The 25070-nt window shown below is 38.5% G+C and overlaps 1 protein-coding gene and 1 long non-coding RNA gene across 3 annotated transcripts in view; one reads left to right on the top strand and one right to left on the bottom strand.

The window, feature by feature from the left end:
• The window catches only part of nalcn (sodium leak channel, non-selective), a 68359-nt gene extending 61175 nt beyond the window's left edge, over positions 1-7184 (top strand). For both annotated transcript variants that reach the window (XM_080902698.1, XM_080902699.1), the window contains exons 34-46: positions 653-759; positions 919-996; positions 1083-1202; positions 1296-1364; positions 1468-1616; positions 1805-1898; positions 2242-2374; positions 3590-3705; positions 4132-4289; positions 5357-5507; positions 5622-5771; positions 5908-6025; positions 6315-7184. In XM_080902698.1, coding sequence (XP_080758824.1) covers positions 653-759; positions 919-996; positions 1083-1202; positions 1296-1364; positions 1468-1616; positions 1805-1898; positions 2242-2374; positions 3590-3705; positions 4132-4289; positions 5357-5507; positions 5622-5771; positions 5908-6025; positions 6315-6457 — 1586 coding nt within the window. In that variant the 3' untranslated portion in view covers positions 6458-7184. The remainder of the gene's footprint in view (positions 1-652; positions 760-918; positions 997-1082; positions 1203-1295; positions 1365-1467; positions 1617-1804; positions 1899-2241; positions 2375-3589; positions 3706-4131; positions 4290-5356; positions 5508-5621; positions 5772-5907; positions 6026-6314) is intronic.
• A 15764-nt stretch (positions 7185-22948) lies between these two features.
• On the bottom strand, positions 22949-24851 carry LOC308410045. The gene is made up of 3 exons (XR_013974108.1): positions 24207-24851; positions 23850-23894; positions 22949-23479 (listed from the first exon to the last, which is right to left on the bottom strand). It is a non-coding gene; the product is annotated as an uncharacterized lncRNA (long non-coding RNA).
• Between the last annotated feature and the right edge of the window lie 219 nt (positions 24852-25070).

The raw sequence follows: 25070 nt of genomic DNA, 5'->3' as shown, positions 1-25070 counted from the left end.
TGCAGGAGGACGATCTCTTAATGACTCAAAAAAAGACAAAACAAAATGAAGTTTTTGGAGTGACCCAATCAAAGATCGTCTGATTGAGATGTTTGGCATGACCTTTAACAGGCCATTCATGCTCAAAAACCCTCCAGTGTGTCTGAATTAAACAATTCTGCAAAGAGGAGTTGGCCAAAGTGATCTGAAAGGCTCATAGAATAAAAGTCGCAAAGACACTGCATTCAGACTATGAATGTATTCTGCCTTAGATAACTTAGATTTGATAAGATTAGAAAGGTTTTCTAAATATGCTTAAGAGGATCAACATTTTGGTTCATGAAGTGCAGAAGCTGCCGTTTGAGACAGCCTGTCCACAAAACTTGCCAAATTCACAAAAACTTAAGCATGTTGGCATGTTTTTCCCTTTATCTACTTGAATAAATATGCTGCACTAAAGTCTCATTGGCCAGGTAATAATAATCGAACAGTCTATGAGTGCCATCTGTTGGACAGTAGGGGTTACTACTGAAAGTTAAATCACCCAGGTTATTCAATACAAGAGCCTTTTCAGACATTTATAACTGATCACTGATGATCAAAAATGCCACAATTCTCCAAAATCGTTGTTTAGGTTTCACTGAATTTTTTTGCCTTCTTTTGTGCTTGACAGAGAACGGAGGTTTCCGGGCCAAGATGTACGACATTACTCAGCATCCCTTCTTCAAACGGGGCATTGCTGTGCTGGTACTGGCACAATCTGTCCTCCTCTCAGTCAAGGTAACACCTCATTTAACAGTATATGACGCCGTATTACCTGAGAGTGCTTCTAATTGTCTTTGTTCAGTTTACACTCTCAGCTGGCTTTTTAATTATCGCAGATGTGAACCCAATTTTATATGTATGAACTGACGTCGGTCTTTTTGTGTTTTTCCTCAGTGGAATGTAGGTGATGACGGTGTAACATTTCCCCTTGCCACTATGTCTGTAGTTTTTACCTTCATATTCGTCCTGGAGGTGAGCCTGTTTTGGGGGGGATGGCTGGGGTATTTGTAATGTACCTGAGTGGCTTTATTTACTTTACTGCTGCTGTTGTTTTATAGGTGACAATGAAGCTGATAGCCATGTCCCCCGCTGGTTACTGGCAGAGTCGACGAAATCGGTATGACCTCCTGGTTACATCGCTCGGTGTCATCTGGATTGTTCTGCACTTTTCCTTACTGGTTAGAAAAATCTGTTAAACAAATTCAAATTCAGTCAGTATTATTGATTTTTTTTCACTACAGCTAAAATTACTGTACAATTTTCTACTCCAGAATGCGTACACCTACATGATGGGCACATGTGTGATTGTCTTCAGGTTCTTCACAATATGTGGGAAACATGTGAGTACATTAGTCAACAAATAAGATAAAGTACTTTATCCAAATAGATTTTCTAGTGTAGGAATAAAATTCTGCTTTTTCACCTTTGTGTACGATCTTAAAGGTGACACTAAAGATGCTGCTGCTCACTGTAGTCGTCAGCATGTACAAGAGCTTCTTCATCATCGTGGGGATGTTTCTCCTTCTTCTCTGCTATGCATTTGCTGGAGTTGTTCTCTTCGGAACCGTCAAATACGGAGAGAACATAAACCGGTAATCATTGCTTTTCCGATCTTTATTATGAAATTTCCCACTCGTGGGACTAATAAAGGTATCTTATCATTATTATTATTATTATTATTACTATTTTTTTCAATAAACAATACAGGATGTAAGCAGCGGGTACAGTAAAGGAGTTCTTTACACAGTTGTGTCAGTGTGTCTATCTCCTTCAATCGCAGGCATGCCAACTTCTCCACAGCAGGCAAGGCTATCACTGTTCTCTTCCGTATTGTCACAGGAGAAGATTGGAATAAAATCATGCATGACTGCATGGTAAGATGGGCTGCGGGTACAGTGCACTTCCCCATAGACAAATGTGAAGTGGTTTCTGGGGCCATTTCAGTGCAGTAGGAGGATTTGATTGTTGTCTTTAGTGCTCACAGCATAATATTGTGGTTACTTCTTTATATTTCTATTATTTGGCCATACCCCGCTGATCTCAATGTTGCCGTTCTTCTTAAACCACTTTATTAAAAAAACAAAAAAGAGGACCAGTGGACACTGTTAATATTAGCCATATAAGTAAATAAGAAAACATGTTTAACATGGTTTCTTAGAATATTTGATGTTTGTTTTAATATCTGTTGGTTGATGCAATTTTTTTCCCCCTCCCCAGGTGCAACCACCATTTTGCACCCCAGATAAACATCGCTACTGGGAGACGGACTGTGGCAACTATGCTGGAGCACTCATATACTTCTGCTCTTTCTATGTCATTATAGCCTACATCATGCTCAACCTTCTTGTAGGTCAGTCAATTTTTTGTTATTTATAACCTTGTAATGTCATCTTATTGACTCACCTTTAATGTCGGGTCCAAAAACTAGGTAACTTGTTATATTTTATGATTTGATTTGGGTTAGTACAGTTTAGTTTAGGCAAAAGGATAATGATATCAATATAAACTAGAAAATGTATTTTCTGAAGAAACTGCAGTGCGAATGCTGATAGCTGAATGTTTTAAGCTGAAATGACATAAATGCTGAATTTAAGTTAAAAATGTTGAATGAGATTAAAAATACAGAAATTTTCACCTGAAAACAAAAGTTCAGAACTGCTAAAAGCCGACGTTCACACAGATGAAGTTGAAAAGTAGGTGAACATGTTTAACCTCCTAAGACCCGAACTCTTCCACGACATGCATTTTTAATTTCTCCTTGATATTTGGGCATATTGAGGCCCAATTAATGTAAAAACAAAGAATTACCAGATTTTTTTTTTTACCTTTTTTTTTTTAAAAGAAAAATAAGAGCCACATATGAGGATATTTGTTTAAAATTTTGATAGAACAGTAGCAGTACAATGTCCTCGTAAGTAGAAATCAGGCCCATGTTGAGCAAAATTGAGTATTTTGTGATGTCCACATATGTGGACGCCAGGTCCTAGGAGGTTAAAATGTAAATTAGAAAAAGCTGACTAATGACAAAAGAAAAGTTAGAGTCAGAAAACATCTGAATGACAGGAGCGATTTAACAAGTGGGGTCTTTCCTACTGTTGAGACAAACTCCTGACTAAAAATACAGTGTATTTATATGGGTCGGTTAGAAGGTTATCCCTCTACTTGGATTCACACAGTTCAAAAAGTTTACTTCTCTGAGCATTGAAAGACACACTGTTGGAAAGAGAACAACGATGGCCACGTTTTGAGAGTAAAATGAAGGCTGCAGAGCAAACACTGTGCACACAGCAGCAGTTGAAAGAAGTTTTTAAGATTAATCTTAGCATAAAAAATAGCATGAAACTTAAACTGGAACTGAAGAAAAAGTATAACGTTTTAAAGTTTGATTGGTGGCTCTAGGTCAATGAATGTGGAAGTAGTTAGAGTTGAAAAATGAGTAAGTTGAATGAGAATTTGAAGATTCCCCTATTGAAATACATGTCACAATGAAAACTCATAGATAGAGGAACTGGTATTATTGAATATTTCTGCGTGTGTGTATTAATATCTCTTTTTGTGTCTGCAGCCATCATTGTGGAGAACTTCTCTCTGTTCTACTCCACTGAGGAGGACCAGCTGCTGAGCTATAATGACCTGAGGCACTTTCAGATCATCTGGAACATGGTGGATGACAAACGGGAGGTGAGAAATTAGCAAGAGGAGAGTGGGCACAGTTACCATGGCAACATCTCTGGCCATGATAAAACCATAGTTGGTGGCACATTGACTGTTATGAAGCAAAATACTTTTTTTCCAGCTTATTGGAACACACTAGTGGCCAAATATGTTTGCTTAGAATGTCGTCCCCAGTCGCTGAGATATCAGGTCACTTTCTGTTTGGGACCTTCATAGTTCCTTTGCTATGAAAATCAAAGGTTCATAAAATATGATTTAGGTTGTTGAAGAACTTTAGAAACAATCTTAGTTACTTTGTGAGTAAAAAAATCTAAATGCAGTTGATATTTTACAGCTTTTGAAATACACCTAAATCCCAGGATTTCAGGCTTTTAAAGTTCGTTGCATAATTTCTTAATTTACCCCGTGAACTGTGTGACCATCTCTCTCCAGGGTGTAATCCCCACATCCAGGGTGAAGTTTCTGCTTCGTCTGCTTAGAGGCAGGCTGGAGGTGGACCTGGACAAAGACAAGTTGCTGTTTAAACACATGTGCTATGAGATGGAGCGACTTCACAGCGGAGGAGATGTGACCTTTCACGATGTGCTCAGGTGACTGAGATCACACATAGATGCAGAAGATTAACCCTGAAATAAATACCTTCCATTGCTAGTGGCCTGGGATCATTTAGAAATAGTTTTTTTCTTTAGTAAATGTACCTGTCTCACAATGTCTAGAAAACATTCAAGAAGCTTTTGTTTAATGTTTTGTTGTGTGATGCATATCATAAACTTTATATCTTAAGTGTTGCTTGCAGTTTAGAAGCTGCTTGAGTGGTGAGTAAGACTGGAAAAGCACTTTATAAATACAAGCACTTTACAGGTATGTACCTGTCTGTTGGTGCTTTGCACCTGCAAACACTGGTGCCCACAATGTAAGAAATTAGAGTCCATTTCTTCTGAGCCTATTGAGATTAAACTGAGACTAAAGCAGAGATCAGAAGAGGAGTTTGGGGGTCATATTTAAACATGTTCAAATCCACACACATGCTTTTTTGCCACTGCTTTGAATCCACTGACTAGTTTGCAAAAAACAAGTTTTGTTCCTTAAGTGTTAGTTAATATTTAATGAATATTGATTATTATAAAGGTTAGTGATCTTAGGTCTTATATGGGACACTCTCCCTTCTCTCTGAAGCATTAATTAAGGATTGATCGTACATCTTTTAATGTCAGACGGGCTCTTATTACATTCTAAATTAATCTGTAGTTCAAAATGTGTTGTAGACATTTATCAGGGAATTCTGGGCCCTGCTTTAAAGGCATAGAATACGGTCAGTATGGAAGTGTTAAACAGTAACCTAAAATTCATATCAAAGTAATGAGTCACATTGTTTAAACCTGAATCAGGGGATAAAAACCTCTTTTAAGTGCTTCTCATGTTTCCAGTATAAACAGTTGGCAATGTAGAGAGACGCAAATGATGTCATTTTTTAAATATCTGAAATTTTTAATCAGGTGACATCACATTCACCACTTTTAATTCTACCAAACCTATAACTAAATATCTCTCTTTTCTGTATGTTTTTGCATGTGTGTGTGTGTGTGTGTGTGTGTGTGTGTGTGTGTGTGTGTGTGTGTGTGTGTGTGTGTGTGTGTGTGTGTGTGTAATTGTGCAGCATGTTGTCATACCGCTCAGTGGACATAAGAAAGTCTCTCCAGCTGGAGGAGCTGTTGGCAAGGGAACAGCTGGAGTACACCATTGAGGAAGAGGTTGCCAAGCAGACCATACGCATGTGGCTCAAGAAATGTCTCAAACGCATCCGGGCGGTTAGTGTCTTAACAGAAAACACATAGTCATGCTTTGTGTTTTGTTCCCCTGCAGTATCCGCAGTATTGTAAACATGCACGACACTGACCACGAATGTATGCGTGCGTTCACAGAAGCAGCAGCAGTCGTGTAGCATCATTCACAGCCTGAGAGAGAGCCAGCAGCAGGAGCTGAACCGGTTCCTCAACCCTCCCAGCATAGAGACCACAGTGCCAAGTGAAGACCACAATGCTAACAACCCAGACAACCCCTCACAGCCTGAGGTAAAGCCCCGCATCTATACCACCACTCCATACACAGCCAACACATGCTCACAGCGTGATTTATAGCAAGCACATAATATAATCTGCGGGTGTGCGCTTGCATTGGTGAAACAAAGGATCTCTCCTCTTTGTTTAGATGAGTGGCCTCCAGCAGCTTCGGAGCCCCACGTTGTCAGACAGAGGAGGGTACAGGCAGGACTCCTCGGACCTGGGGAGACCACAGAGGAAGCTGGGACAGTGGCGGCTGCCTGCAGGTGTGTCTGCTGTAGTGTGCTGTCTACGTACTGTAAGAGGCAACATTTCTTTAGAGGGCGTTCTGTAAAAGTGAAAAGTTTTTTGCTCAAGTTTCTCTCTGCCGTGGGAAAATCCAGGCAGTCTGTTTATGAGCTTCAATGTTTTAAAAAAGACATCACCTCATCTTGACACACTCTCGCTTACAGCGGCACGCAGTGAATGTCCATTTGTGGTGGAATTGGTAATATAACATCATAAATTACATGCAGACATCACAAGACTCAGGGTGTGAATGTCTTTCATTCTCAGGTCGCACGAGTGTCAAGTCTATTGTTTGCAAGATGAACCCCGTCAACGACGAGGCTTCTTCAGGGTCAGAGGTGAAGAAGTGGTGGACCCGTCAGCTGACCGTCGAGAGCGACGAGAGCGGCGACGACCTCATTGACATTTAGAGATGAGCTGCGCGGCATCCTGCGGTGTTTTATAGATGAGCTTGGAATCTTGCTGGTTGACTCCAGTTGTTTCATTTTCTCTTGCTGTAACCCGACCAATGGAAACAAAAATGTTTAGCTCTTTTTTCTGATCGAAAAGCTTGGCAGGACGTGTGCGGAGGCTGTCGATGAGCCATCGATCCGGCAGACAGAATTTCTTTAGGTTTGGCATCGGAATGACTGTTTTTTCCACAGTTTCCACTCATTATAATGAGGACTTTTTTCTATGCAGGCACATATGGTGTTAAAGATTATTCAATGACCGAGGCCATGGCGTGTAATACAAACCAAGAAGCTGCTGCTGTATGTGTTTTCTACTGTTTCGTGTCAATATTTGACACTGGCCATTGTGCTGTTGCAGCTCCAGTTTCTGACATCCTTTCATGTTGATGCTCTGTCTCTGTTCTTCTGTTTTAGTCAGTGTTTTCCCATGACGTCTCTGGTGGTCTTCAGTATTACTCATATAAATGTTGATTTCCTCATAGTCACTTTATACTTAAACCAGACCTCTTGTTCTTGTTGGTGGAACAAGCTACATAAATGAAACTTTTAGATTGATGACTGTGAATGTAATTAATACATCTATCCGTATTTGTGTGGCATTAAAACGTTAACTATTTTGTAAATTATTATAAATTCTTAGCTTTATCAAGTATTCAATTCTTCTATTAAATAAAGGCCCAAACTTGTTGGGCATTTATGAGGTAAAAGACTGAGCAGACTGTTTTACTTTCCTTTACATTCAATTGCATACTTTTACAGGATACCTTCGAACAAGGCAACTTAAAGATTTATAGTTAAGTTCTTAATATAACCAGTCATTTATCTCCGTTCTTAGCAAGTTCGATTATGGGGTAAGTCACAGCATAAACCACGTAATATTCCACTATAAAATTTGAAAAGCATAAAAGCTAAAAGTTTTTACATTTTTTAAAACCGTTAGGTGTCTATAATGCATGGTGTTTTAACAAAAATCAAGGCTCTTGTGATTAAATATGCTGTTCACAGACAGAAAATAGATAGGGATAGATAGGAGCTATACGGTGGTGGTGTCCTCTCACAGTCTAAATATATAGGTGTTTTAAGTTAATTTGGAGAACTGGCCGTGGGTGTGAATGCGTTGGCCCTTTGATGACCTGGCGACCTGTCACGAGTGTATCCTGCGTCTTGCCGGTGTCAGCTGGGGTAGCCTCCAGAGCCCAGTGACTAAAATATATAACAGTTTTATTCAAGAACCAGAAAATGCTGTCATTTCTGGCATTTGCACTCAATGCCATTGCCATTTTAGAATAGGTCACTGATGTCTTCAGTGGAATTGCCAAACAAGTTAAGCTTTGAGCACATGCTGTACAGTATGATGCTAAAACGGATTTAAAATTTCAACCTTTCAAACTTCCAAAAAGCATCCAATAAATTGAAAACCCGATCTTTTAAAAGATCATTTTAAATGCCGGTTTAGTGTCATGTGATACAAACTCAACACTGAAACAGAAATGTTGAATTTTTATTGTTCTGAACATTTAATTATCAGGAGCACACATCCCCCCCTTCCTATCATGACTTGTTTTTAATTCCAGACGAGTTCACTTTATAGGAAAATTAATTAGCCTTCTATCTAACATATGATTAGACTAGCAACGAGGGTAATTGACTGAACAGATGCTGTTTAATGATTCTCCTCATATGGATCTGCTCAAAGAAAATGGTCTCAACACTGTGTCTGCATTACACTGCCCTCTCCTGGACACAAGCGGTCCTGATGAGCCATACTGTGCAACTTTGATCAGTCTGGCGGATTCTACAGCTAGGCTGACGGGAGGAAGCGAATGCATTATTTACTCCTTCCTCTCCTTCTCGCTTCCTCCTTTGCATATCACCCCTGTTGAGTTACTGCTTATCCTGGTGCTCAGCACTTTCTCCGTTTCACAGCGATGACCTATGATGACAGCCCTGTCGTCTGCTATGAGCAGCTTGCTGTGTATCTAGATGAGCTCAGTTTCTAGCCAACCATCCAGGTCAGTGTGTGTCCACAAAATGAAATGTAGCCAGTCCACTGTGAGCACAGGGAACTCTGCCATTCGCACAAACAAACAGATAAACAGACGTGAGCGTATAAGCCTCTAATTTATTTCTTGTGTTCCTTTGATGATGTATAATGACTCTGGGTCATACTGGAGCTAATTGACTAATGCTCTCAAATTCATACTAAAGTATTTTCCCTTAACAAGGGTCCTTGTTTGACACAGAATTAGCCCATTAAAAGAGACTGGGTCTTCATTTGTCCATTCAAAAGCCCAGTAAGTTTCACAGTTGATGGAGTGTGTATGGGGTTGGCTGGATAATGAATGCAAGGGAAAGCAGAGAGAGAGCAGAGAATCAGCTGCCTGTGGGACGCCTACTTGCTCTATAGAAAGCATGACTTACTCACACATTCCACTCTCTCAGTGACTGAGTGCTCTCCCCGACATATGGTCCTGTAGGGAAACAGTGTGACATCAACCTTCTTGCCAATCAACTGTCTTTATCTTTTCTCACTCTTTCTTCTCTTCAACCATCACCTCTTAAGCTCCACTTAGCTGAGAGCTAGTTCATCAAAGGTTTTTTTTTTCCACTTTTTTTTTTTTTTGCTCATTTTCGCCCTGCGTGGTAGAACTCTCTTTTTTTGTCTTTTAATTGCCTCTGCATCACACTGGCTCTTATACGGCCTGTTGTTTTTACCCTCTCTGTTGTAATTTGCCCACCTCTCCCTTGTGCATGTCCACTGCTTATTTAGGGCCTAATTGAGGCACTTTGGTAATTGAGGAGGAAGTTCTTAAGAGCTGAGGGAGTGGACGAGTGTCTGTGAGTTGAGATTACCTGTAATTAAAGTACATGATGGCTTTGATAGCTTGGTTCCCTCCTGTAGAGAAGCCGCATTCAAACCCAGGCACTGGCAACACATAGACTAAAAAAATTCCTTCCCTGTCTGTACTACAGTCTGTACACACACACACACAGATGTGAACACTACATGCATGACAGTCGATAAAACAGACACATGCGTACTGTATAGCATGGTAAAATTGTTGATGATGCTTCATGAAATAATTAAAAACTGGTTCTAAAGGAGGAAGCTTTGGAAATAAGATAAAATTTCTAAGATACTTGTCATAATTCCCACCTCACACAGGTACACTTTTGAATATTAACAAAAAATTAGGTGAGAGGTTCAAACAACAAACAAGTGAGTCCTCATAAACCTTTGATCTGATCTGAGGAACCTCAGCACATTAATGCCTCCTCACACTACAGCTACTGTCCAGCTACTGGCTTTTACCTCATTACTTCTACTACATGGAGTTGGAAACACCAGAAAGGCAATGGAAAGCTTCACCCGATTTGAAGTGGAGCGTACCTGAAGATATTGTCATCTGCATTTAAGAGAAACACACAAAAGGAAAGAATGCCAAAGATGCCATAAGCTGAGCAAATAGGTGAGACCATATCAGAGAGAAGAGCCGTCTACACAACCAGTGACTTGAACCTCAACTGTAAGATTGATGAGAATAAATATGAGGTCAAGCTTTCGGTAAAAGCTTTCGCTGAGCTTCTCATGGCTGTTGTCCTTTTTAGGCATTAATGAAAGCATCTGAGTGGTTTTCAGCTATTAAACAGACAAAGATGGGTTAGAGCAGTTTGAGCCCACTGTTGTTATTAAAAAATGCACAGGATAATCTGGCTTGTGCATTTTGTACATTAGTGACTGTTCATTTATCATTTTGGTACAAAACTACACAAGGAAGGGTTATGGATGGAGGACTATAGATATATATATATATTATATATATGCACTCTTTGCTTTTAATTTTAGGCTCTCATCGTGCCGATTTCCTCCATTTGACACATTCTTGCCCTCATAAATAAGGTGGTGACGGTGCAAATTAGCCGCCTGTATCTCATGTCAACATCTACCCCAGGTCTAAGCCTGATCCTGTCCTTGTGTTTTGAAACAGATGGCTACTACTACAATAAAAAAAAGTAGCAAATTATTTTAGCAGCAGGCAGCGAAAGCAATTAACAACTGGCATAATGTGTTGATTAAAATCCAATCCAGTCTCAATGAAGGAAAAAAAACAACTTTTTTTCTTTTTTTATTCAGTCGCTTGGCGTCTATCCACCCCTCAAAGTATGCTGACCTTGACCTGATCACAGCTGTTGTTCACTTAAAGTAGAACTGAAATATGATTTGTTGAGCTCATCCAGCACCACTGGTGTAACTGCAGCATGAGAAGCTTACCTTATGAAAGAAGTTGTCTTTCATGTCATTTCATAAAGAATATAGTGTTTCTGCTGAAAACCATAGTCAAGTTACGGCTCACCCTCCCACACAAATTTTCAAGCTACCATTTTTTTCTGGATTCTTTTTACTCAGCCGATTCAAGAGTCTGATTTCTCCCCAATTAAAATAAAGACCTTCCATTTCATCAAAAACACTTCAAATTAAAAATGCTTGAGGTGTGTCTCTCAGATTTACACTGCGACTTTGACGCCGCGACTCCTCTGCTCCAAATATGATGAATGCACAAAGTCATTTTCAGGCTTTTACCTCATGTACCTCATCAACAGCAGTCAATTGCCACCCCACTGAACAGTGAGCACCGAGTGAGAGGCTTTACTTTGTCTTTGAGCCAGAAAATCTCATTTTCACTAAACACCTAATCAGTCCCATTCATCCGGCTATGGTTCCCTAGTTCCCCAGTCCTACACCTGGCTTTGCCGTCTTTAATTACTAGGAGAGTGGCTTTGTCTGATCAGGAGCCAAGATTAGAATATGAGTGGCAAATTCGGAAAGAAAATCATACAGGGTAAAACCAAGTCAATTACCCACCAATCAAAGTAGAAAGGCCTGTAATTGCAGGGAAACAATGAGAGCCTCTGCTTCAGTCTGAGCATTGAAGGTATTATTAGCAAGAAATAATGCCCACCTGGAGGGGGTGCTATGCTCAAACTATTAAATTTCACTGCAGCGAGCAATCTTTGAGATCACTGGAAAAGCATTTTTTAAATGCGACTATAACCCTCAGTGAGACATTGCATTATAATTTCATGTTTTTACTCTGCTATTATGTCAAATTGTTCATATGGCACTTGTGAGCAAGGATGCAGAAAATGGTTGAGACATTATAAAGAGGCAAAGCTTTTAGACTGCAATGTGCAAAATAGGCAGAAATAGACCAAGTACATGGAAATTACTTTTGCAATGTACTAGCAGAAGCGGCGTTATTGTACAGAAAGAAACAGTCTATCGCAAGAAAGATATGACTGTAAAATCAAACGATTCCTTCATTTCTTTGTTAAGATCGATGTCTTGTCACGTTTTTCTGTCCCAGTATCCTCTCTAGGGATTTTTGGAGTTCTGTATCAGCCTGAGAAAGTCTTCAAAGAGAGGAAAAGAAAAACAAATAGCAATGCAATGTTACACGCTACAGTGGGTTGAGCTAAAGAAATCTGCCTCAGGAATATTGTTCAGGCAAAAGAACAACATCTCTAAGTATCCATATGTAGGTTGTTATTAAAATACAAAAGAGTACATATATCATTTCCTCTGTCAATGATTTTAATGATTCTTTAATGTATTTGTCATGTGCCCCTTAATTTTACTGTGCCGTCATTGCAAGCCCAGACCCTGAGATCGAGTGTATAAAAGCCCAGGAAAAGAAATGGAGTGGCAGTGACAGATAGGCTGCCAGCTGACAGAAACCCCCACCAGGCTGCAGAATGGGATAGTTTGAGACAACTCAGGTACAAACTGACAACTTCAATTTTGCCTTTCCTTTGTTTTTGTTTTTTTCTTCTTCTCTCTCTCTCCTTTCACTTCCTCTTTGTGTGGTTGCATTTGAAGATTCCCAATTGCAATATCAAAAGAGAGCGCTGTTGTCATACAGTTTGTTTTCCAATTGTAACCTTTTGCTGCTCCTCAGTCATACTCAATTCTTCAGAATTCAAAAAATAGAAGAAAAATCTATCTCATGTGCAGGGCATGCAGATGCACATGCCTACATACAAACAGACGGGTACACGGACACACGCTCCAAACAAACAAAATCAAACAACATCAAACGGCATCAAAGTGAAAATCAGTGTCCTTCATGGATTGTGTGATGTTACAGATTATTTTCTGCTTGGCTTGGCATGGCTCTGATTTTTTAAGACAGTGTAGATCTGATCTGAAAATAACATTTTGAAATTGGCATGACAACTTCACAGCAATTAATTTCACACTGGGGACAGGACCTGCCAGGAAGAGAGAATACCTAAATGGCTGACTACAAGTTTTTTTAAAGGGTAAATACACATTTTAAATTGCTTATTTAATTTACTAAATACTATAACATACTATAAATATATATTCTTTTGCTTTTTTTTCTCAATGTCATTAGATTTTTCGCGCAGCTCTGATGATTGGATGCAACACACTTACTTAAATTTCATTGAGCAAACCCAGTTATCACAAAATACTGTTGTGCCCATCAATACTGTACTTAAAATCTATATGTATCTTCCAGAGGAGGTTCTGCCTTATGTACTAGAAACGGTAAAGAAGGCAAAGAAGCGAGTCAGTGAGTGTACCATCAAATGGTTTGTTAAGCTTAACCCAATCCTTGAGGATAAAGTTGGAGCAGTGTTCACACTGCCAGAAACAGGCCTCTTCAGTCTCCACACAGCTCATTATTGCTGATGTGAGTCGGCAAAAAAAAGAAGAAAATCGTGGGATTAGCTTGAATGTTCTGTAAGTTTGCTGACTTTGGGCGTGCTGTATATGAATGACTGGACTTACCATAAAACAGTGCAGGAGTAATGGAGACCAAGGGATTGAGGCTCACTGGAGCGCAGACAAACACAGTCTCCGGGTGGGAGAGGGTGAAGCATCTTGGAGTTCAGACCGGATCGCTTTTTCCTGTTTGAAAACTTGAAATCATAGGATAATGATGGTAGAAATATTATAAAATGAAATAAATGTATCTCTCTTTATAAATGGGTTCAAAAGGAATTGAAATTTAAATCACATATAATTGATTGTGCAATCATTTATTTCCTATTGTGGCCCTGCTGTAAATCAATCATGTGACTATTTTTCTGTCTTTTTCTAAACTCACATAGAATAGAAATACTCTGCGCACACTGTTAGTCCTGTAAAGTGCTCCTATTTAAACTGACTGTTTGCAATAGCGCGCTGGCAGTTCATGTTTACACAGTAACTTACCACAGTAAATATTTTATTGGCATTTCCCGAGTTAGGGTTAAACCACCAAAAACTTGAAGCCTCCTTGTTACAGTATCTCCACTGTAAGTGAAGGGCAGGTGTCTGACCGCTGGCCACACTGTACAGGACCAAAAATGACATCCTTTGTACATTTTATATTTTGATTTATGTGTAACCTGTGTTGGCCCTTTTTGAAATAAACTCAGTAGAGTGATATTTTTTGCTGGGAAGTATTATATTGTATTATATTTCCTCAGAAAAGCTGAGAGCAGAAGCAGAAATATGTGAAAAGTGCTGATTGTTTGTCTTCCTGTCAGCAAGATTATGCAAAAACAACAAAAAGTGCAAAGCCATATAGAGCAGACCTTTAAAATGCTCTTTGCTTTATTACCAAGTAGCTCAAACTGTTTTTTAGTTTACCGTAACAGATTTCTCTCTCCGGTAGTTTTGCTGCTGTTCAGCTTCTTCAAATGTGAAGTAGGTCGGTAACTCTGCTCTTGCTCCTCAAGTACTCCCCTGAATGCTGTTTGTGCTGCTTTTTCTGACCACACAGTGAGACCTTCAAATAGACCCCCCCAAGAGTGAGAGAAGCATCTCAACACATTACCCAACATGTTATAGGTTTGGCATGAATGGAATGATGATAAGAACACACATTAGTCAGTCCTCTCGAAAGTGACATTTACTGTTATGTGGTTTGTGTTTCAGTGACTTGAATCTATAAATATTCTTATTACCGGTCACTTTTTAATATTGCTTTCTTTTGATTGACAGCAGTTCTTCTATACAGTAGAATATAACCCTGCAAGTTGATTTGGGAGTTATGTTTTGGCATTTTCCATTGAATTCTAAAATCCACAGTTTTTATGTGTTCCAGTATTTCACCGTAGTAGTATTTCACTTCTTTTGCAGTTTCCATTTTCCTGGTTAGTTTTGCTTTTGTTTTAATGTTTTTACATTCCTTGTGTATGACATCTGCCTGTTCCTTAACTCTGTATTTGCTTTTTTCTCTCTTTTTTTAAGTTTTACTTTTCTGCCTACGTCCTGTCTATTCTGACTGCACCGCTGGCTCTCTACCTGCGTTTGATCCTTTTGTGTGCATCAAAACTTCAGATTTTGGACTTTTACCTGCCCCTGGTGTCACGTGTTTCGATCCTCTCCTCTTTGAACCATCACATCGCATATGGATTCATTATCAGCCGACATATTCCGCATGATCTTGGTCTGCATGCAACAAAGAATACTTTCTTTTGTCATTTTTTTACAGTGTGACTCTGCTGCTTTTGAATAAAACATGATTGCTAAAATAATGTGCAACGGCGCTCTGAGCACTGAGCTAGCAAGGGATTCATTAGGATGAGTTTGAAGATAATCCAGCAGTGGAAGTAAATGCCAGCATCTAAAAAGTGTCTTTCTCACAGACAGTGATCTAACCACAGAACAACCAGCATCAATTAAAAAAAAGGAAATAAATCTGTATAAGCAATGTTCAAAACCACTTACACACATAAACCCTTCAAACGAACATCCACCTCATTGTTTAAAGAAACTGGAATTGGAACATTTAGTGTTTCAGATACCGTGTCTAACAAGTTTATTCAAATGTTTGTAATTAATCTACAAAATTATATTTGCCTAATATATTGACTATTTATCAACCAAAATACCCCAAAGCAACATTAAATGTGTTATCATTTAATTTTGAAGGGAAATTATAGCACATGTAAGTAAAGTGCTACATAGCACAGCACATAAAAACATAGTAGTTTTGGTATAAAAGACCTTAAAGATCATTTCTCAGTCACTACGCCTGATAAGACTCCGATAAAGTTTTATGTCTTTGAGCGGTAAACACTGATGTGCTTAAATGTGTCCTTTCTGATCTTCAACAGTGTTACCTGTTTATTAAAGGATGTTTAAATGGTAAATGGCCTGTATTTGTATAGCGCTTTTCTAGTCCCTAAGGACCCCAAAGCGCTTTACACAACCTGTCATCCACCCATTCACACACACTGGTGATGGCAAGCTACAATGTAGCCACAGCCACCCTGGGGCGCACTGACAGAGGCGAGGCTGCCGGACACTGGCGCCACCGGGCCCTCTGACCACCACCAGTAGGCAACGGGTGAAGTGTCTTGCCCAAGGACACAACGACCGAGACTGTCCAAGCCGGGGCTCAAACCGGCAACCTTCCGATTACAAGGCGAACTCCCAACTCTTGAGCCACGATCGCCACGATCGAACGAATGTTCATGTTTCAAAGACATCATACTTGAAATACTCAAAGTTATGTATGTCTGCTTGCTAACTCCTCCCAGGCACGTGAATCAAACGGGACCAAACTTAAACTTAAACTACCAGGATTGTTTTCGTGTATGTAGCTTTTGGAAATATTTCTATAAAACTCAAATCCTTGCAAATTATTTATACTAACTGATTACATCAACAGTTCAGCACATCTGTAAATTGTCGTTCTATGGCAACATTTCGTGTACGTCACATGTACTTTGTTGGCATAATGTGTACGTTATGGGTACGGGTATGGGTATATGGTACATGTACGCTGTTATTTGTAAATAAATGTTACTGAACGATTTTTAGTGCAGCAGCATTTTGGGGTAACTGGAATGTGTTGTGATGGATGTCTAAAAAAGTATATAAATATAAAAAACTGTTCATCAAACAGTGAAACTGATTACTTTGTCTTATACAATGAATATGTAGCTTGCGAAGAAGACGTACAAATATATGTATTGTTCATTTGTTTGGTGTTTATGGATAGCTATTTTTGCCATCTGGCTATATACGGTACTAAAACCAAGATAAAAAGAATAACATTAAATGACGTGAGCGAAGCGAACAAAGCGCCACATGCCTGGCAAAAAAAACTGGGCGGGTTTTTGCTAGTGTACATAAAAATATCATTTTTAACTCTTGTGAAGGAAACATAAAAAGCGTCCATGGAGAATGTAGTAATGAAGACTTTCTTTTTAATAGACACTATGGTCTTTTATCTACATTGTAATGTCTCTGATGTATTCCCACTACATCATTGTTACTGTTGTTCAAGATAACTTCAAATAAGGACGTTCTTCAAAACACAACTTTTAGGAGAATAAAAGCAACTTAACAAGGAAATGTCATGTCATATAAGAATAACCACACATGTGGTATGATGCTATACAACACTTTCTTAAATGCAGTCGTGCCCTATGAGTCACTTCCCCTGTATATCTGTGTATATCTGCACACATTATGAATGCCACGCTGGAAAAATCTTTTTTACAACTCAAGCTTCTTTTGTGATAAACATTGCAAAGAAGAAATGAACTTCCATATACCAGTCACTCATCCTTTGTGAATAATACTTAAGGACTCATTAACCCCTAATTTTATCTCCTAAATGTATGATTTCAGCATCTTAGGTCTGTTTTCAGCACGACATGAAACACCAAAAAACCAAAGCATAACTCGACACAAGTTCTGTCTGAATCAAGTGGTGATTTACACCATTGTGTAAAAGATTTTTAAAAATGCAGGTCCAAGACCGATGGCAGTTTTTGATGATCTTAACAAAGATTTCTGCCATGTACAGTAATAGACCTTTGTGGCCAAAGCAACTCTCAGCTGTACGCTGAACACTAATGACTCATAAAGCCTCACCGCCACCTCAACTTGACAAATGGCAAATGTCAGCGGCATATTCTCCTGGTAGGCATAATTTTATTAAGTGCAAATATCACTGTGCTCCTTAGGAGACACTCAAAGGTTAGACCAACAGCTGTAGCAGTTTCATGTGTATTAGCTGGGATTTTGCAGCAAGTCAGACTCCCCTGAGTTGATGGACACAACCAGTCAAGCATGAGGACGGATGCTCTAACTAAATGCAATAAGGAGAGGCTCGGGCTACGATCATGTTTATTTAAAAGTCTGGGACAATAACCTAATGGAGGACAGTAAGGTAAAGGGTTTGGGCAGAAGAAGGGGGGCTAGTGATGAGAGAAAGGCAAAGACAGACTGGTGGTATATAGAGGGGCAGATCATTTTTTTCCCCCGTTTATTGGCTGTGGTAATTTGTTGACTCACTCATCCATGAAGAGTCTTTATGTTTAATGCAGGCCTCCAGAGGGGGAAGGAGGGAAGTAGGGGGTGTAGGAAATGGAAAGACAGGCAATAGGGGGTTACGGGGTACCCTTAGAGATTAGCCTCCACCTCTTAGTGCGGGAGACGAAGGTAGATGAATATCAACCCTTAAAGTGGGCCTCAGATGCTAATCGGGGGTTTCATTTTGGCCTGACCCTGCTCACTAAACCTATCTAATAACTGATGGAAATGCCCTGAAATAAATGTTCAGATTTTGTGCTAAAGACTGGTCTGACCTTGCAGGTGTGTATGAACAAAATAAACTAAACTAATTCGACATCAACGTAATACCAAAGCGCAAAAGATGGAACCTTTGTTGAAATAATATGTATCTATGGTTTATGAACAGCATTCACTGATAATAATTTCTTCTTAACTTCCAGTTCAATGTCATCCAGCTGTCAGATGTATATCTGGACTTTGACGTGTGCTGTGGTCTGACATCCATCATCCTTATCCAGCTGTTAACGGCATGCATGACCTGACCTGGCCCTCGGAAGGTTCATGCCCACGAACATTTGTGGCCCACTGTTGGCCAAGGATCCCTGTGAATCCCATTTACAGAAGGGGTTACTATTGTCTGTTTTGCTTAAAGAAATGGGAATCTCAACCTGTCCTTAACATCTTCTGACGAATGCCAAACCCTAAACCTATCGTATTTTTAGTGTAGTTTCACACTGTGAGGTTTCATGGCAAATAAGCGTTAAAATAAGTTACTTTCTGTGGCAGTTGTTCAAATCTGCTTACAAAAGCTGTCTGTTAAAAGAGAAAACTAGCACCAGTAAGCAGGATATTGACACTTGATATATAGGCTACAGAAGAGTTTAGGTCTGAGGGTTGAAGTGTAAGAAGTTTTATGGTTGAGAATTTCATACTTCCCAAACTGTCCCAAGTATACACAACAAAACGCTAAGAAGCAAAAAAAAAAGACAAAAAAGTTATGTTTGCAACAGTTTTGTGTGAGATGTTTGTCAGAACATAAAAGTCCAGTGTGCAGCATTTGATTGACAGTTGAAAATTATATAGGAGGATTAATAGAACTGGGATTTCATTTCACTTCTTCATCCTAAGTCCCGTTAGAATTTAGTGGCAGGATTTTGGCAGGTCAAAAACTTAAACTAGAAGAAGACTCCCAAGGACAAGTGCAGGCAAACTACTACTAGGAGCAAAAGTTCCTGGAAAGTGCATATTTAGATAACCGGCATTTACTGGTGAACATGGAGAAATAGTTTTAGGTCAGGCATCATCAAGTGATGCTAAGCAAGAACGAGCTAAATTTAGAAGATCTCCAGTTAGGTTTTTTATGAAGCTGTTTTTATTGAGAACAGAGCAGAGCAGTTACTTGAAAGGTATGAGCATTATAAAGGCTGTTACTAAATGTAATCTGAATCAAATTAACCTCTATTTAAATGTGAAAAATTATGAGGTGGACCTTTGTAAAGGGGTCCTTGTCCCCCAAAATAATGACAATCCCTCATTTACATGAGGACTACATATCAAAACAGAAGTTACAACTGATACCAACTTATCTGTATTGATAATCGTACTGTACTGCAACAGAATCCAGCAGCAATAAAATGTTTTTTTCGTCTTTACTTGCTACATGCTTTTTAAAGCTTTCTGTCATGTTACTCTATAAACACACAAAGTTAACAATTCAGCTTCTTCTGAGATTCGCATCATATTAACTTCAGAACAAAGATGAGACTAACATTTAACTCCTCTTTCTTAACTTTCATCTATTTTGGTCCCCTTTGTTGGTTTATCATTCCTTGATATGTATGCTAGAGGTGTTACATTGCCACGAAACAACATCTCTTGGGCATCGAACTACATAAATAAAACTGTGAAGCTACCGGCTATAGAAACTGATGCTCATAAAGGAATCGGTGGATTGTTCCATATACCCTGTTGCCTAAAATAGCACATCTCAGGAGCATGATACATGATGTGCAAAACATCTGTGGCCCTGTATGAACCTTCTCAAGCGCTTGGTGAATTCTGCCTCTAGAGCAGGAGAATCTACACATGCAGACACATCAAGGCCGAGATGTATTTTCATTACCCAGCTGGTGTGTCTTGATGCTCCTCAGGGCGTGTTTCTGTTTACTGTATTTGTGTGTGCATGCATGCATTTGCACCGGCATGTATGTGTAACCATGTGCGTGTGTGTCCCAGTATCACTTCTTAGCACTCTCTCTCTCTGCACCAGTGCTGTCATAAGATAATGTGACAGGGTGTCAATCATACCAGGGCCTGAGGTACCGGGGCGACAAGAAGGATTTTGGCAGAACACTTTTGTGAGCAACACCAGGAAAGGGGCAACAGCAGGGTCCGCAGTACATAACAAATCAACTTAAGCACAGCCACGTCACACACGTCCTTTCTTTTTTTTTTGCCCCCTGCAATTTCCCTCTGGCCACTTTCAATTCATGCGGTCATTCTCCCGCTCTGAATCCTGACCCCTGTAAGAAAAAACCTGGTGGGAGTCACATGCAGACAAAGCATTTTGTCATGCCCTGAGAGAGCCATCCCTGGCAACAAGGGAATGATCTGATCCACCCCATCTTCATGCCCAGGGGCCTAGATTGTACAGTAGACTAGCTGGGTGCTGCCACTCTTCCACTCTGAGCCGTGATGTGTTATGATAGCTCCGTCATTCTATGAGGCAGGGCTACAGACACCTGTGGAGGCCCTGGATAAAGTTGATGAGGTTGGACAGGACTTAATCTCTGTCGCTGTCCATACAAGACTGTTGCTGACTGCAGGTGTTAAACAATTGTGGCAGTTGTGGATGTTTTGATTTGATTTGGTTTAGTAAGTATTTATGTTGCTGGATTCCATAGTTTTGACAATCACGCAAATTCCCTGATGCTAACATGTTATAATATTGTTGTGACATAGGCCTCTAAAAATCTGATGTGGCCACTCTGACACCACCCATTGTTTCTAAGAGTGGGCTTTTTGTTTGTTTGAAACAAGTAATTAAGACTAAGTTGTAGATGAGAAAAAAATACCAAACTCATCCTGTCAGAAGGATGCTTTCATCCTTTGGGTGGCACTGTCACTTAGTGTTCGCTCTCACTTCCTGTTCCAGCACACAGTGGTATTTTGGGTGTATCTTGTCTGCGTAGCAATTTAATTGAAACTTCTTATATGAACTTCTTATATCTTATATAAGATTAACTGCAGACTCTGCTTCCACCCTTGAAAAACCTGTAGCTAGCCAGGCCCCTGTAGCCGATGCAACTGAAGGTAGCGTAGGCCCCAACAGCTGCCCCCAGCAAACTGTCCCAAGCAACCGGGGAAACAGGATGGCTGGGTGACGGTGAGGAGGAAGCATAGTCTTAATGAGAAGCCACTGGTACACCACAAACCCAAAGCACCTTGAGGCAACTGTTGTTCTGATTTGGCGCTGTATAAAAAAAATTGAATAGAAGAGAAGAGAAGCCCAAGATACTGCACGCTTAAGCTAAGTCACTTGCAGGTATGGGAATCGAGAACTAGTAGTTCAATTCCATGGAAATGTTAGCACTTAGAAACCAAACATTCGTTTTGAGAGAAACCTGGTCTGTTTTTAAGAGCATTTAATATAACCAGAGGAAGCAAAAGTGGTTGTTGGATTGTTTGAAAGTGATAAACTAATAGAGAGAAGTTATATACTAGTGGAGATTTTTGAAAAGAAAAAGAAATGCCTGCTTATGCATATCAAAAGTGTCTTAACCTGACAGAAGTAATGACATTTCATAGAGACCGTTTTGCACAGATATTCTCTTTAGTGTGTTTTGAGGACAAATTGTATGAAAACCACTGTTTTAAAAAATGCTTCTTTTTTGTGATCAAGAGTCTTACCTCCATTTAGCTATTAGTCCATCTTTTATATACAATCTTTGCTTTGAAGGTTTCTATATCATCAGTAATATGAAATCATATATCACCGTTATTGATTTGCCTACTAACCACGAGTCTAATGATTATGTGGAATATGAAAGAAACCGCCTGCACCAAGCTATAGTATGGTCTTACTTTGATTTAACGTGATAAATCATCTGCCCCAATACGGTAAAAAAATATATTTTAAAATACATTTTGAAATATATTTCAAAATATACAAAAAATGGCCAAAAAATATATGTGCTAAAATACATTTTAAAATATATTTATATATTTAAAATGTATTTTAGCACATATATTTTTTGGCCATTTTTTGTATATTTTGAAATATATTTCAAAATGTATTTTAAAATACATTTTGAAATATGTTTATGTATTTTGAAATGTATTTTAGCACATATATTTTTTGGCCATTTTTTGTATATTTTGAAATATATTAATAAAATATATTTCAAAATACAATTTAAATTTATTTAAAATCATTCAAAAAAATATAAATTTAACCCTTCATATATTTCTAAGAAAACACATTCACATGTAACATCTGAAAGAAATCTTTATTTGATGTTTAAAACATACATATAGCATATCAATCAAGCAAGGAATATTCATTTTATAAGTTTATTCTCATTACATACTTAAACATTCTAAAAGAAACACACACACATATACATATATGTGTATACATATATGTGTATATATATATATATATATATATATATATATATATATATATATATATATATATATATATATATATATATATATATATATATATACACACACATACACACACACACACACACACATATGTGTGTGTATGTGTGTGTGATTGTATGAACATAAGTCAGCATACTTAAAATGTAATTTCTTTTCCTTTTCCAGCAGTCTCAGTTCCCCCAGCTTTCACGGCAATCCTCAAAGCCCTTCTGGACACGCTGGGAAACCCCTTCCGCCACTGTAACAAACAAAAGTCACAGTTCTATTACTTTTATCAGAGTTAAAATAAAAATGTGATTTATGTTAGCTGGCTTCATTTAGCAAACAGATATTTCTGTTTATATAGATACAGATATTAATACAGATATATTTTACGCATAATTTTACCTCTTTTTTTTCCTAGATGGGAAGTCTATCCAGTTCACATTACAGTAATGCTAACACTCCTTTTGGTCGTCTCTCCTTACCTTCCAGCATTCATAAATCTGTTGACCTTCTTTGTCTGAGACCAACCACTACAATGCATCATCACCTATTTGTATTGGTAACTTACTTTACAACCTATTTTAATGGTTGCAAAGTAAGTTACTTGTGCTGTATGCAATTTTAGATACACAGAAAGTCTTCACTTACTATATATGGCTGTCATAGTGTCCTTATCAAGGGCAGTTCTTCACTCTGCGCCGATGTCCGTTTTGCTCTGTCCTCCTATAAAAAGCATGAACATTTGAGTGTTTGACTAGTTTTAGATTTCCAAAAATTTGATATTTGTACAACTAAACATTTGAACTACAATATATGCTATTGAGCGATACTTTTATGGGTAATTTTTGGTAAAGAAACTGGTGACAGAGTTGTAGGCTTTTTAAAGTACTATTAGCTAACCATTTGAACTGACTTTCAAAGCTGATTACCTTTTAAATTGCTGTGGATCAAAACCTCCAGTGGGAAGGCGGCCATTAGAAGAACACGCACCATTGAACCTGAAAATAACAAAAACAAACAAAAAACAGAACAATATATAAGAGTCCGGTAGGGTAATAAATCTCTTCTGAAGCAATATAGTTCATTTTGGGTGAAAAACAAAACATTCCTCTAAAATATATATACTGACATCAGCAATCAACATCATGATTGTAATTATTTCCTTTTTAGTACATCTACTACTGTTTGCATGTGTCAAGCACTACGACTGTATCTATGCATATGCAATGTCTAAGCAGTAGTATTGGTCTGAATGACAACAAACCTAACTAGTGTTTTGGAAAATCTGTTAGAAAACAGTTATTTCAATAATTATGATTAGCATGTGACACAGACACCACATAAAAAACTACAACAACAAATACTTACTTTAGGAGGATGGGGGAGGGCAGCATGAGGTTGAGACTTTGACATCTGTAAAAAACAAATTCATGTATTACAAACAAGTCACTTAAAAATACATTAATGTGGCAGACTGTTCCCTGCTCAGATGCAGTGTATGAGTACAATCAGGGCTGTCACAACAATGGGGTGGGGCCAAGTGGCTGCAACCCTAGGTACAATGTGCAGGTATATATAATTACATATAATATATGTGAATAAAGCAAGAATCTGTTTAGGTTAGTCACTGTGCTGACTGATGCTTGCTAGGTTTATATGATTGCAAACTGCACAAAAACAACAACAGCAACAACATTAATGACAATGACAAACAAAATTACTTACATTTATGTAAATCTCACATTAGGAAGATCTGCATTCGATTTCATGGGCTGAAATAAATAGGCAGAAACATTACTGCTAAAAAAATAAAAAACAAAAACTCTAAAAAGCCTAAAAATGACTTAAAAAGCAAGGAAATGTGGAACATTGTAATTAGCGAACATTAATAAAGCATAACTGTTCTTTGTTTCTAACCTTGGTAAGTACTCTGTAGCCAGAAGGAGAGGTAGGATTTCTGTGAAAGCCAAATTAAATGTGAATAGGCTTTGATAGTTATTGAGAAGGCAGAATAATAAGAAAAGGCAAAAGTACGTCACAATATAATTAATTAAGTTACATATTTTGATTACCAAATTATGGAAGCGTGGAGCTGCCACCCAGGCAAAAGAAAAATAGAGCTGTATCACGTTATGACGTGAAATGTTTATTGTTCTAACATTATGCTTTTCATGTTTGTATAATATAATATCACGTTATTATAATATACATAATTGTCACGTTCGCACAATATTGTACGGACGTGATAATTATGTACATTTTTCGTACAATGTTGTTCAAACATGTTGTTCAAACATGATAGTATATTGTTAGAACGATAAACTTTTCACGTTATAACGTGATATACTTATATTTCTCTTTTGCCTGGGTGGCAGCTCTACGCTTCCGTTCCAAACACACGAGAATAAAGTAATATTATATGGGAAAAGGCACCTGCTAGCTTGATGATGGAGGCTTCTTAGACTGGCCACCCGCCTTGGTTTCTTGTCGCCACTCCATGAAATAAAGGTCCGTTTCCTCCATGCCGGCTAATTATTCATCCTCATTAAAATCTCGTATATGTTCAGTTGGCAGAATTGAGAATTTTAC

This window comes from Rhamphochromis sp. 'chilingali' (genome assembly GCF_963969265.1).
Source record: "Rhamphochromis sp. 'chilingali' genome assembly, chromosome: 14".
NCBI classification, from domain to species: domain Eukaryota; kingdom Metazoa; phylum Chordata; class Actinopteri; order Cichliformes; family Cichlidae; genus Rhamphochromis; species Rhamphochromis sp. 'chilingali'.
Note: the sequence above shows the minus strand (reverse complement) of the source record. Positions and strands in the feature narration are given on the sequence as shown.